The sequence below is a fragment of the Mustela erminea genome, chromosome 3, assembly GCF_009829155.1.
Source record: "Mustela erminea isolate mMusErm1 chromosome 3, mMusErm1.Pri, whole genome shotgun sequence".
Taxonomy (NCBI): domain Eukaryota; kingdom Metazoa; phylum Chordata; class Mammalia; order Carnivora; family Mustelidae; genus Mustela; species Mustela erminea.
The window spans coordinates 148,769,817-148,785,452 of record NC_045616.1 but is presented as its reverse complement, the minus strand read 5'-3'; the positions used below and the strand labels follow the sequence as shown (position 1 = coordinate 148,785,452).

Here is a 15,636-nt window from a genome sequence, read left to right as displayed (position 1 = left end):
CAAAGAGTTCAGGATTAGGAGCATGCGGAGGAATATGTAAATGTTTACCTGCTCTAGACAACTAATGGCTAGAGGGCAACGGATAAAGGGCAGAAAGACAGCAATAGGTACTACAAGTAAAGTAAGTAAATAATCCACACATTCCCCTTAAATTATAACCTTCTTCCTCTATGACTGCTCAAGCCTTTACAGTACGGGTCAGCCCCTTAGGCACAGCTAATGCTATTAAGGAAAAAATAACCTCATCTGTTAAAAAAAGTTTTAAAAAAATATCCAGTTATTTTTTTCTCCGTTTAAAAATGTTTCATAGTTCCTGTTTTTCTGTTTCGTTTTGTTTTAAGATTTATTTATTACTGAGAGAGTAAGAGCAGGAGGAGGGGAAGAGAGAGAGAATCTTTGAGCAGACTCCCATTGAGTATGGGGCTCAATCCCAGGACCCTGAGATCATGACCCTGAGATCAGGACTTGAGCCTAAGCCAAAATCAAGAGTCAGATGCTTAACCAACTGAGCCACCCAGGTGTCCCTATGGTTATGTTTTTAAAACCACTTCCTTGAGGTATAAATCACATACAAGAAGATGAACATATTTAATATATACAACTTGATGAGTCTGGAGATAAGTATACATCTGTGAAACCATCACCACAATCCAGTCACCATGAAAAGTTTCCTCCTGCCCTCCTCAGTAGTAGCAGTGGTAGTAGTGGTGGTGGTAAGCACAGTTAAGATTTGAAATCTACCCCTAACACAATTTTTAAGTAGATAATACAGTGTTATTTTATCCTCACTGAAGCATCAGAATTCGTTGTCCACTTCCTCCTCCTTGAGACATTCTCCTTCCTCATCTACTATGATTCCTTCCACCACTGAAACTCCAGTGTCTCCCATTTCTGCATTTATCCAACATCCAGTGACTCTGTGCCTGTGTACTTGTGGGCCCGCAAAGCGCCCTGGACACGGCCAGTTCAAACCTAACTGCACCACTTTCACAACCAGACAGGATCCTCCTCCTTTACTCGTTACCACCACAGTATGCTAAGTCTGCCAACCATCTTCCAAAGGTTTTGCTTCCATTTCTCACCTTCGTCAAAATGATATCTTATCAATTCTACATCCTAACACACTGGTTGGTTGATTTCTTCTTCTGAAATTGTTATTATCAAATTTAAGTTTAGATTTGGACATTGGTAAAGCATCTTTTCTGCCTCCAAACATTCTAAATGTCTCATATCACTTCCCACTTGCAAACCCTTCCATTCATTCATGAACACTTCTGGATAGTCTCCTTTGCGTCTCCTGCCGGGTCAGGTCATCTGGGACCCATCATCCTCTCTAGCTTCACCTCACTCCGTCTTCTCAACATTCCCTCAGCGCTCCAGCTACTGTTCTTATACATTTTTGAATGTTACTTCTGCACCTTTGTTACGCTGCTCCTAAAATTCCATTGTAGCTCTCTGAACCAATAGACTCTGTCTCGTTTTCTATTAATAGCAAAATACTAGTTCAAGCCAATTTAAGAGAATTTATTTAAGTATGTCACATCTCCTCTTGTACTGTCAACCCTTGTGCTTAACACCGTTATTGTACCATTAGCGATGGGATGTGATCATTTGTCCTTGAATTTGCCTCCTCTTCATTAGTTTCATTAATGACCAGGACTGTGTATTTCATTAGTATAACCTCCACATCTAGTACAGTGTGTGGCATACTGTGGTTTCTTAAAGCCATTGAGCTCATGCTGAAGCAGTGAATTTTGAAGTGAATAGAATCCCTGCAATCATTTCCTTCATCTGCCTTATTCATGTGCATAATAAAACTCCATTTGGAAATTTGGACTTACCAAGGTTAAACAATTACATAGTAGAAAAATCAAGGCTACCTATCTGATGTGACTTCCACCACTGTTACTTATATATATGTCTCAAGTCTTCTCCTGAGTCCATAATGCATTATACAGGCCATGAATCCATTATCCCTTGAGTCGTTATGGAAATGTAAGTAAGCAAACTACACTCTATTTCTTTCAGTTTCTATATTAGCTCCTTTACAGAAATTAAACTACTTTTGATTTTCCTGAGCTTCTTTCCTGCACTTCAGTTGTTCATAGAGCAAAGTGATTGCCTAATAATAAAAACAATGATGCCATGTAATTTTCTTCTTAAAAGTCAACAATGTCTCCCTATTTCTCTAAATATGAATTATAGGTACTTGGGTCTTTCTTTGAACCTCAAATCCAAAGAGTCCCTTCCATGCCAGGATCTTTACATGTGTTACTCCTTCATCATGGACTTGTCTTCATTCCCAGGAGTCATGAGCATACCACTAATGTGGACTAAATAGCTCCTATTCACTTTTAGATAACAGCCTGGCTATTCGTTCCTCAGAGAGTTCTGTTATCATCAGTCTAAGTTTTACACTACAGAGAGCACATTTTTTTTCCTACAATCCTCTTCATGGTTCTTAATTAAATATGTCTTTGTGTGAAAGTCAGTTTAATGTCAATGTCTTCTAATATATCTCCTTTGTTTGTAATCATATAAACAATACCTAGGGTAATGACCAGGGCAAAGAAAGAACTCAATACATTTTGAATGAATGAATATATCCTAAGCAGTCTTCAATTTTTATTAAAACAGGCTCACCAGTAATCAAAGTATAGTTCTGAACAATGCAAACCAAAGGCTATGATTAAATTAGTATAGTTTAGTTTTGTTTTATACTTTGTAGTATTTTTTAGTGTAGAAAATGATTTCATACCATATATAGTTTTAATTTCTATGAATACAGTGACAAATCATATATAGGAAAAATAAATATCCTATAGGAAAGGAATTGATACATTTCACTCTAATTCTTAAAATGAATGCTTAGTATCTTCTTTATGAATTTTCAAAACAAAAATGAAAACCTGGATGAAGACCCTGTGGCTCAACTTTCAAATTAAATACTTTTATTATGTGAGATCCAGTGCAATGCAGTGTTCAAAATCAGGTGAACTTGAATCAGTGTTCAAAATCAATTGTTCAAAATCATTTCACTGAATTAAAATCAATTAGCTAATGAAAAAGGTATCTTGAGAATAATCTAATACCTATGTCAAAAATTATTCATTTCCTTAGGAAAAATACATGTTGAACTAAATCAGACTTTAATTAGTTAAGAAGTGAGATAAGGTTTTCGGAATGTATATTTCTACTCTTTGATATTTCGGAAACATTTAGATTAATATCTACTTTTGCATGAAAATGTTGAAGCATGGCAAAACTAATACTATTATTTATATCCGGAAGAGATACTAAGAAGATTACCTAATCCAAATATTGTTTCTGTATAAAAAAAAAACTAGAGGCAAGATATGACCAATAAAATGCCAGACAAAGCTAAAGAAGATTTGTATCTTACTATAAATGGTCAAAATGATGTATAGAAATTAAACACTGAAGAATTATATGAGTGAGCTAAAAACAATGAAAGACAATTCCCAGTAGAAAAGGGAAGGAGAGAGAACTTAATACCAGGGACATGTTTTCCAACTGGCAGCCAGCCTCATCTCTCTGGGAGAAATTAAACTGGACAAAAGCCTCAGGTTCCAAAAATTTAGGTTTTGCATCTCTTGAATATTAGAAATCATAACTTTCAGGCTCCTGAAGGTATAGCACTTTCAGAATGAAGGTATCTGAAAAAAGCAAGACTGCTTAAAAACAACTATATGAAATGAAAATTAGACTATCTACCCACCAGCTTCAGAAAGTACAAGGAACTTAATGGCCTAGTAGAAGTTCTTGATTCTAATAAGAGTTCTGTGATAAGGGGAGCCTGGGTGGCTCAGTGGGTTGAGGCCTCTGCCTTCAGCTCAGGTCATGATCCCGGTGTCCTGGGATCGAGCCCCGCATCGGGGCTCTCTGCTCAGCAGGGAGCCTGCTTCCTCCTCTCTGCCTGCCTCTCTGCCTGCTTGTGATCTCTGTCTGTCAAATAAATAAATAAAATATTAAAAAAAAAAAAAAAGAGTTCTGCAATAAGCTGAAACCAAAAGTTCCAGCTCAGATGAAAGGTATAATTTTTATTTTTTTAATGTTATTGGTATTACTGTTTTTGCTATTTCCATTGAATGTATGGCCAAGAAGCTACAGGAAAAATTAAAAATTAATATTCATTCAGATTAATAAAACCAATTGGTTGCCAGCAGACAAAAAGACAAATGGCTTTCCATTGATATTTCTCAAGCTATATTTTGGAGGAAGTCAACCAAAATCCTTATTCCTACTATGTATACTATTGAGGACAAATGAATTGTAAAATTTTAAAAGGCATACTGGGATCATATCTTCATAACAGATAGTGACTAAACAAAAGAATTATGAAAACTCATCAAGCACAAACACAGATTAGAAAATTTGAACAAGATTATTAATTAGTGGTTTGCAATAATCAAAATCCTAAGAGAAGAAACAGAAATAAAAATGAAAGAACAGGTCATTACATAAAGAGGAAAAATGGAACCAAATACAATTAGAAATTTTAAAATATAATCAAATTAATATTCACGTGTAAGTCAAAGAACATACTAAACATTCAACTTAGAGGATTTATATACTAGAAATAAATTTGACAGAAATTATATCAAACAGAAATTTCAGAATGAAATAATAACTGAGGAAATTAAAAATTGCAAAGAAACAACATATACTGACATTCTATAATTAAATATAAAAATCTCAATAATTACATAGGTACTCATTCTGCACTGCTATGGGTTGAATTTTGTACCAGCAAAATTCAAAGGTTAAAGGCCTAACCTCCTCTAACCTTTTTTTAGAAATATCTCTTTACAGAGCTAATTAAGTAAAGGTGAGGTCGTTAAGTGGACTCTAATCTGACTGATGTTCTTATGAAAAGGGGAAATTTGGACACAGAGATGTAGATACATGAAGAATACCATGTGAACATAAAGATAGCTATCTACAAGCTAAGGAGAATGCCATCAAAAAAGTCTTCCCTTGGAAACCCCAAGAGGAATTAACTCTGCCAACATCTTGATTTCAGACTTCTAGCCTCTAGGATGGTGAGACAATAACTTCTTGTTGTTTAAACCACTCAGTTTATAGTACTGTGTAATGGCAACCCTATTTACTTAATATACAGACTGAAAGAAATTAAATGTTTGATAAAGGAAAATAATAAAAGCTTAGATACTTAGTATATCTATAGGCCATAAAGAAAACAGTAATAATCCTGAAATCAACCTAAGCAAAAGAGGATATTAAAAAATGAAATCACAACAGATTTTCCATCAAAGATAGAATTCACCATACAATATATCTTTAATAATACAATAATGGAAAAACTCATCATAGAATCCCATACACACACACACACACAAATGATACAGTTTAAAAAAAAAGGTTTTACTACTCACACACAAAATCGCAAAATAGAAATTAAATAAATGATTACATATAAGCAATAAAAACAATCAAACCAAAGAAAGAAGGGTAGAAGCGATGGAAAACATAGATATTGATAAATCTGAATAAATCGAAGGAAAATCTAATGTTTAAATAATTTGAATCATGAAAAATTTGGAAAGTGCTTTCTAATGAGGAATAAGATATTTGACAAATATAAAAGTTGAAAGCAAAGAGGGTTTAAATATCCTAAATTATCTTTATTGTTTAGGATTACTGTAAAGGTATTTAATTTGAACTTTATAAAGCATATCAGTTAACCAAAAAATCCTAGACGAGAGCTCAGGCAGTAATCAGTAATTTCTTTGAAATTTGCCAGAGCAACATTTTTCTTTTTTCTTTTTTTTTTTTTTTTGAGAGTGAGTGGAAGGTGGGAGTGAGGGGGAGAGAGACATTTTTTTTTTTTTCTTAAGATTGTATTTATTTATTTGACAGAGAGAGAGAGAGCAATCACAAGTAGGCAGAGAGGCAGGCAGAGACAGAGGGGGAAGCAGGCTCCCTGCTGAGCAGAGAGCCTGATGAGGGGCTCTATCCCAGGACCCAGAGACCATGACCTGAGCTGAAGGCAGAGGCTTAACCTACTGAGCCACCCAGGCACCCCGGGAAAGAGAGAATCTTCAGCAGGCTTCACGTCCAGCACAGAGCCCAATGTGGCTTGATCTGATGACCCTGAAATCATAACCTAAGCTGAAATCAGAATGAGATGCTTAGCTGACTGAGGCACCCAGGTACCCTGGATAAGAAAATTTTTCTTGATATGTCTTTTCAGGCAAGGGAAGTAAAAAGCAAAAATAAACTATTTAGACTACATCAAAATACAAAGCTTTTACACACCAAAGAAAACAATCAACAAAACTAAAAGGCAACCTACTGAAGGGGAGAGGATATTTGCAAATGACATATCCAATAAAGGGTTGGTATCCAAAATATATAAACAACTTACACAACTAAGCATCCTAAAAACAAGTAATCCAATTAAAAATTGGCAGAAGACATGAGCAGACATTTCTCCAAAGAAGAAAATACAGATGGCCAACAGCCACGGGAAAAAAATGATCAACATCCTCATCATCAGAGAAATGCAAATCAAAACTGTAAGATATCACCTTATACCTATCAGAATGGCTAATATAAAAAACATAAGAAATGACAAGTGTTTGCAAGGATGTGGAGAAAAAGGAACCTTCTTGTATTGTTGGTACCAATGCAAAGTGGTACAGCCACTGTGGAAAACAACATGAAGGTGCCTCAAAGTTAAAAACAGAACTACCCTATGATCTTGTAATCACACTACTGAGTATTTACCCAAAGAATGCAAAAACACTATTTTGAAGGAATACATACATCCTGAGTTTATAGCAGTGTTATTTACAATAGCCAAATAAAAGAAGGAGCCCACATGTCCATTGATTGATGAATGGATAAAGAAGTGATATATAAATCTATCTACATACATACAATGGAATATTACTTAGCCATAAAAAAGAATAAAATATTGCCTTTTGCAAAGACACGGATGGAGCTAGAGAATACTATGCTAAGTGAAATAAATGAGTCAGAGAAAGATAAATACATGATTTCATTCATGTGTGGAATTTAAGAAATAAAATAAAGGATTAAAGGAAAATAAAGAGAGCTAGAGACAAAGCAAGAAACAGACTCTTAACTAGAGAGAACAAACTGATGACTGCTTTATTAAGAGCAGCAAACACATAGAAAATAAGCAAGGAATTTCAGTAAAATAAAGGAGGTAAGAAATCACCTCGCTAAATTTTTTAAGCAATCGAAAACCATGATGCTCAAAAGAATTAAGTGACCTCTTCTTGGTGAAGGAGGTGGATGGCGGGTTGGGTGAAGTAGATGATAAGGATTAAAGAGTTCATTTGTCATGCTGAGCACTGGGTGAGGTGTGGAATTGTTGAATCACTGTATTGTACACTTGAAACTGACACTGTATGTTAACTGCACTGGAATTAAAATTTAAAAATCAAGAATATGAATTAAAAAGAAATGGGACACAGTTATATTTCAGAAAGAAGTACACTGAACCCAAAATCAGAATCACATAAGAATTTCCATGGGCCATTTTCCTTTTGGGTCCCATTTTCAATTAAAATGATAAAATCTGTTTATAGTTATATTGATATACAGACTAATATAATACAGCCTGAATAATACTTATTTTTATATTTTATTCTGATTTGAAAATGCATTAAAACATTTTCTGGGCCCTTTAAGCACCATGAACCCTACTGATGATGCCAACTATAACAGACAATTTCCTCCTGGCAAAAATTTTTCTAGACATTGCCAAATCTCCCAGGGATGAGTATCATCTCTGGGTTAGCACTGCTGATACACACACTCACACACAAACACACACCCAGATGGATATGTTTATAGAGTAATATAAAGTTCACAATGTGAATAAATATAAATGTCATGGCCATGGCATATGTATTATGACCTTTAAAAAACTGTCAGTGTAGCATTAGGAAACGCATTAATTAACTTAAACATTTTAAAGTTATATTTAAATACAAAAATATCAGATATTCTCTAAAAATGTAATTAACCTTAATGAAATCTGATTTGTTCAAAAAAAGATTCTAAATATCTACAAATTAAATGACATGCATACCAAATCAAAATCCTCTTTTATGCACCTAATTTATAGAACTGGATCTAAATAGTTAAATCTCCATGATGATTATTTGAAAAGTTCCATTTCCATATAGAACCATGTGTCATAATTTCACACGACATCATGTCATCACATTGTCATCTGTACAAAATTCAAATGCCATGTTTTGATACATGAAGTTTTCCATTTCAAAGAACTTATGATAAAATGTTCATAAAATTATCATCTTGACAATATTAGATGACAATTGGGACCTTTCCCTGCTGCACACTTAATTTTTAATTCAGAGCTCATAATGACATTAAAGATATCATACACTCCTTTCTGAAAGCTTAAACTTTCCCTATCCTTTGTCCATGATTTATTCTCTTTTTTAACCTCAAAATCATTTATTTAATTAGAAACTAATGCACATCATATTAAAAGAGTTTTGAAGGTTCTCTTTTACAGAAAGAAAATAATATAGAATAATGGCAGTAATAGTGATGATGAGAGAGGAATTTCATGCACTGTTTATTAGAAATTGATCCCCATTAAAGAATAAGATACCTTACAATTCCTTCTTTGGCAGAGCCATAACTAATCCCATGAGCAAGAAGAGGTGGCTTAACTGTTCTGAGCATTGTTACTTCCTATTACTTGAAAAATTTGGCAAGATGATTTCTTAGCTCCTTTGTTTTGCTAAAATTCCTTGCTTATCTTCTATATTTTTTGTTTTTACTAAAGCAATTTGAGAATAATTGTGTATAGACTATACTCATCTATTCAGGATAGGATGCAATTTGGGGGGGGGGGAGTGGTAACATTTTAGTAACTAAACTCTTAATAGATGTAAGCAATAGCTTCTATAAGTGGTTTATATCTAGAAAAATTTCTAATAGTTACAAACAGAGAAGATACACTGTAAATATAGGAAAGTGAAGATGGAGAATATAATTCATTTGCCTGTTCTGAAAAATTTTAAGTTTTCATTAACCTTTATTATCAAATATATCTTCAGTGTCAACAGAGCCCTACACCTAAACATAAAATTGTGAATAGACTAAATATCTTTGCCTAAAATGTACTGTGAAGTAGAAGCTCCTTTTTTTAGTGTCTTACCTATTATTTACGATTTTTATTCCCCTCTCCTTAATTATCAAACAATGCAATGTAAAAAATATCTCCTTACAGATATCCTGGAAAAACACTTTCCTTTATTTTTTATGTAAGACTGCCTGGCTAGTTAAAGAAGTAATCTTCTATGATATTATTCAAATGAAAATCATACATATTTATGGAGCAAAGCAGATAGCTAATCACAAGGAGTTACCACTGGAAATATATGAAGCCTATTGCCAGCAGTTGTGGATTATTTTCAATGTATATTTTTGCATTATTTGCAATGTATATTTTTAGGTAAATTCTACCAATACATATGTTTACATATTTGCAACATGAACCAGTTAGAGTCAATACACTTTGCAATGACAACCTGCACATCTAGGGTACAATCTATTAGGAAACATGAGACAAGGAAAACAGCCAATAGCAAGTAGCTAAAAAACAGAAATTCAGCTGTATTCTAAGTTGTAATTTCTGGTCTCTAACATAAGCATTCCCGCTTTCACACCATTTTTTATTTGATAAGCAATACATCCTAATATATGTGATAAACTATATATGTTAAGGCCTGAAGAATGTTATTTTTATCTATTGTCACTAATTCTGAACACCAATCGCCTCACATTTCCAAAGATTCCAAGTCAAATACAAATATGGTTCAGTCAAGGAGAGCCTGGGTGGCTCAGTGAGTTGAGTGTCTGCCATTGGCTCCCATCATGATCTGGACGTTGTAGGATGGAACTGGGCTTCTTGCTCAGTGGGGAGTCTGCTTCTCTCCCTCCGTCTGCCCATCCCCCCCATGCTCTGTCACTCACTATCTCAAATTAATAAATAAATAAAATCTTTTAAAAATATATGGTTTAGTCAAAGAATGCTAGGACTTTCTTGTCTTTCGGATCCTAGCCATTCTGACAGGTGAAATGAAATATTGCCTTAACTCTGTCAGAGTGGCAGGAATCAAAAAGAAAAATAATGGCAAGCCTTGGCAAGGATTTGAAGAAAAAGGAACCCTCTTGCCCTATTGGTGGAGGTGTAAACTGATGCTGTCACTGTAGAAAAGAGTATGGAGTTTCCTAAAAAAATTAAAAATAGAATTATCATATGATCCAGCAATTGCACTAGTGGGTATTACCCAAAGAAAACAAAACACTAATTCAAAGAGATATGTGCACCCTTATGTTTAGTCAGCATCATTTACAATAACAAGAATATGGAAACATTTCAAGTGGTTGATGGATAAATGGGTAAGGAAGATGCAGTGTGTGTGTGTGTGTGTGTGTGTGTGTACACACACACACACACACACACACGAAGGAATATGATTCAGTCATAAAAAAGAATGAGCTCTTGCCATCCACAACAACTTGGGTGGACGTAGACGATACAATGTAAGTGAAATAAATAAAACAGAGAAAGACAAATAACCAAACGATTTCACTCGTATATGGAATTTAAAAAACAAAACAAACAAAAAAGAGATAAAGGAACAATTAAATACAAAGAACAGACTGGTAGTCGCCAGAGGAGAGGTGGGTGAGGGGATGTGTCAAATAAAGGGTAGAGACAGTTCTCTTGTCATGATGAGCACTGAGTAATGTGGAGAACCACTGAATCATTACACTCTACAACTGAAACTAATATAACACTGTATGTTAGTTATAGGTCAAAAACGAAAACATTGGGACAAAAAAAAAAGAACAAAAAAATAATAGGAGTTCCTATGTTAAAATAATAAATCTTTATAAAGCAGAAATTATAAACGAAGTCCAAAGACAAATATCAACTGTGAAAAAACTATTCATAACTTATATTATAGGCAAGATATTATTATATTTACTATATAAAGAATTATTATTATTGATAAGTTAAAGAGTCTAAAAAAAGAATTTAATGTCAAAGGACATGGACAGTTAGTAAAAAAAATTTGTATCTCTCAAATATGAATTTCACTCATTGTAGGAGAAATATACACTAAAAATACACAAAGATGTTACTTTTACCTATTATATTTGCAAAATTCTAAGTTTTACAATCCCATTATTGGCATTGCTGTCGAAAAATAGTCACTTTTACATCAGGGAGAGAAGTGCAAAATACTACATTACCTATGGAGGGGGATCTAGTAATACTACCAAAATTAAATTAAAGATTTATTTATCTGAATCATAATCTCACTTTTGGAAATTTCTACCACAGACACAATATATGTTAAATATGTGTAGAAGAGCACTCATTACATAATTGTATGAAATAGGAATGAAACAACAATAAAAATTAAAACACCACAGTTAATAAACATTCATTAAAATATCTGTGAGGCAATTGTACCCCAGTGAAAATGGTGAAGTCAAAAATCTCTCCATTTGAAAATTTCAAAATTTTCAAAAATTCTCTACATCATAAAAGCAATTATTAGTGAGATTTGGTTTCAGTAATTTCAAATAATTATCCCAACCATTAACATGGCTACAAAAGTTTATAGCTCAGGGAGCACTTTTCTTGGATTAGCGTTTGATCATTACAGCAGGCACTGAGATAGATAGTGTAAGTGTTAAGACGAAGTAGTCCCAGGACTTGCTTCTAAAGAATCCACAGCGTACTAGGTGAGGCAGGCATTTTAACCAGGAGCTCACAAACATTTCCTGCAAATGCCATTAGTAAATATTTTAGACTTTGAGTGCCTTGCTTTCTCTGGCCGCCTCTTCATCCTACCAATGTAGCTTGAAAATAGCCATATACAATACATATATGCATAACTGCGGCTGTATTATAAAAAATGCATTAGTCATGGAAACAAATTTGAATTTCATATAATTTCCATATGTCACAAAAATTATTTTTTAAAAAATCAAGAATTTAAAAATGAGAACAAACAACCCAAAACTTGTTTAGTATGTAGGCAGTACCAAAAATGTGCACGGGCTGAATTTGGCACACAAACTATAATTTATCTGACCCATGATCTAAGCCATAAACTAACCTTTATAGTTGAATTAGTTTCAGAAATACCAAACAATATTTCCTAGTTTTACCATTAAGGACACAGAAATACAGAGAATTAAAGAAACTTCCCACTATAATACAGATAATTAGCAGAGAAGCTTTTCACTTACTAATCATTGGTATCTCATGAAGGCAATGAGTCTACTCCAATGATAGGTGTTGGTGGATGGCATAAATTTTAATTGTGATAGCTTATATAAAACTATATCCTGGGCGCCTGGGTGGCTCAGTGGGTTAAAGCCGCTGCTTTCGGCTCAGGTCATGATCCCAGGGTCTTGGGATCGAGTCCCACATCGGGCTTTCTGCTCAGCAGGGAGCCTGCTTCTCTCTCTCTCTCTCTCTGCCTGCCTCTTCATCTACTTGTGATCTCTCTCTGTCAAATAAATAAATAAAATCTTTAAAAACAAACAAACAAACAAACAAAACTATATCCTAATATGGATTGAGTTTTACAGTCTTTTAAAAATCTGTGATGTTTTTATGTATGTATATAGTAAGAGGGGAATGCAAAGAATCTATATAATCTAGTTAGAATTTCTCATAAAGGAAGATTAGAGTAGAGGAGAAAGACCAAGTGGGTGGATTAGGTCAGATAGTGAGTAAGAGAACCACATCCTTGGGTATGACCATTATATTTGTCTACTGTTACTATAAACAATAGAGCAGATACCAGTTTCTTCAGAACCTTCACAAACATGAATAGCTTCATAGACCTCCACTCCTGCGTGGTGGGTAACAAGCTTTCAACCCTATGTTCATCAGCACTCCAGCCCAGAAAGAATGTTTGAAATTGACCTACCTTCATCATTTACCAAATGAGATGACACAAAAGGAAATGAAGGTTGTCTAATCTGCCCCTTTCAAGCAAATTTTTTTTTCACTTAGATTGAACTGACAAGAAATATACATAACAGAATATATATAATAATAAAATGTGTTTTCCTTTTGGTATACCCCTAAAGGGAGGAAATACTTTGTTTCTTATTTTTCTCCTTTCCAAGGATAATAAATTATTACAGAAAAGTATTTTGAAGTTCACAAGCAAAAAACTTTCAAGTAATTCCATATATTACATTTTTATTTCAGCACATTTGTTTTCATTTACTTTGCGGAATACTTTGCAGGAAAAAAAAAAGAAAATGATGAAGATGAGTTGCTTTGTCTCATTTTAATATGCATATAAGAAAATGATTGAATGGTTTCAGATCTTTTTTTATGTGCCACATTCTGACTCTGCAGCTCCTGCTGGCTATGGAAAATACAGCTGCAACCCAGTGCCTCCCTGTTGGATGAGGGGTAAAGCAGATGGCTCGTGATCCTGAACTGCCTGCACGTGAAGGAAGCACCATGGCTTGGATGGAGAACTTTTTTTTTTTTTTTAAGTACTAACAGTACTAAAGTGAAAATAAATAGTCAAGCAGGGAGATGGAATTCACTGAGCCTGCAGTCATGGAGATTCTACTGGCATGCTTACTGTTTCTCCCAGAGGTACTGAACTAATCTAAGTGGTTGTCTCCCACGATCCATAATTCATCAGAAGGTCTCTCTACCTCCCGTGCTATTCTCTACACTGAAGCCTACATGACACATGGTTAAGCTGTCCCCTATTACTGAGCGCACAATTTCCTAATGGGTTTGATAAGTGATTAAATTGTCTTGTATTTTCAAGAGAAAGGGAAGGTGGTCTGAAGTTACTGATTATTTTATCAACTCCATTCTTTTGGAATGTTAAGAAAATCTGTACCTGCTGTGTATATTGAATGTGTATTTAAAATATATCAGCATTTGAGTGGAAATTAATTTGGGGAATGGAAAAAAATACCTATGTGCTTTTAAAAGAGGACTTAAATTCAAATACAATTTCCGTAACAATTAATAAAAATAAATAAGATGTCATGAAAAAGCATGTTCTTTTTGCTTCGTGTGCATTAGCAATGGATTAAAAACTGTAAATATCAATGTGCCAGTAAATGACTTTGTGAATTCCAATATACCTTCATGGTAATAGAGGCAAAATTGCCCAATTGTGTGTTCAATTAAATATTTCCATTTTATACAAAAGATTGTAGAGAGTAATATCCGGGGAAGATCCAGTACAGCATGGATGAACTAATGTTTAGGGAGAGGTGACATGACTGCTAAAGTTCTCTTTTTTATTAAACAGTCATTATTTTAAACCATTTAGCATAAGAAATAGTATTCTGTAGTATATTTCCTTCTACTTTCCATGTCTTTTCCAAAACCAACCCAACGTCACTCTCGTCTTATCCCATAATTTCTTAGAATAGGAAAAAGAATAAGAAAAACTTACTTTTCCAACATACTGAGGATCTGGTCCCATATGTTCTTCTAAAACAAAGAACTGATTCCAAACCCATCCCCTTTTGGGACGGTGGTGGACTTCGGTTTCACCTTCAATATGTTTGGTCTGGTTTCTGGTCACCTTGATGGAGCTGTGGTGAGCAGTTCCATAACACCTCTGCACAAAACAGAGACACACTAGGACTGGACAGATGCAAGATGTGCTCGTAATTTTCATTGTAAGATAGCTTTCTTGTTCACAGTCTCCTTTCTTTTCCTTGTCAGTTACAAATGCTTAGTGCGCATTCAAGAGAGAAGCCAGAGCATCTTTTGAAAGGACAGTCCAAAGTAAATTGTTTAGCGTGTCCATGATTTAACTGCCCATCAGGGAAAGGTCAGACTACATTTACATCCTGAAACGCTTGGGAGAATCAAAGCTGTAGTCGTCTGATTTCAAATCTTCACAGTAAGTGAACACGGACAATCATTTTCTACCTAATGGAAAGAGAGAAAATTATATATATTAAAAAACATGGTCACTTTAAGTATTCACTCGGAATGCAAATTATAATATTTTATAGTATGAGGCTGATAAGAATCTATACAAATTCTTTTGGAAATACATGAAAACATGTATACACATAATCATTCATAAGCCTACATACTGCAAACATTTTTATAAGGACCTCCTTATCTGTGCTGTTTTCAATATTTAAAAACAAATTTATATAAATATATATGTTACTATTTATATCTATATATGTATATATTTGTATTTTTTTAAAGATTTCATTTATTTATTTGACAGAGATCACAAGTAGGCAGAGAGGCAGGCAGAGAGAGAGGAGGAAGCAGGCTCCCTGCTGAGCAGAGAGCCCGATGCGGGGCTCGATCCCAGGACCCTGGGATCATGACCTGAGCCATAGGCAGAGGCTTTAACCCACTGAGCCACCCAGGCGCCCTTATATTTGTATTTCAAAACAATTTATGTATTTGGATATTTGTTCATATATACATATATATGCATATTGTGTATTTATATACGTGTGTATATAAAATCTTTTGAAATAACAGAAATGTAGCTCTAGGGAATGCATAAACATATGCTCAAAAACTGA

At 34.3% G+C, this 15,636-nt stretch overlaps 1 protein-coding gene across 5 annotated transcripts in view; it reads right to left on the bottom strand.

Annotated features, from left to right (window-relative positions):
• Positions 1–15,636, bottom strand: part of CDH18 (cadherin 18) — a 986,019-nt gene that overhangs the window by 320,983 nt on the left and 649,400 nt on the right. For all 5 annotated transcript variants that reach the window (XM_032337720.1, XM_032337722.1, XM_032337723.1 and 2 more), the window contains one exon: positions 14,529–15,013. In XM_032337720.1, coding sequence (XP_032193611.1) covers positions 14,529–14,756 — 228 coding nt within the window. In that variant the 5' untranslated portion in view covers positions 14,757–15,013. The remainder of the gene's footprint in view (positions 1–14,528; positions 15,014–15,636) is intronic.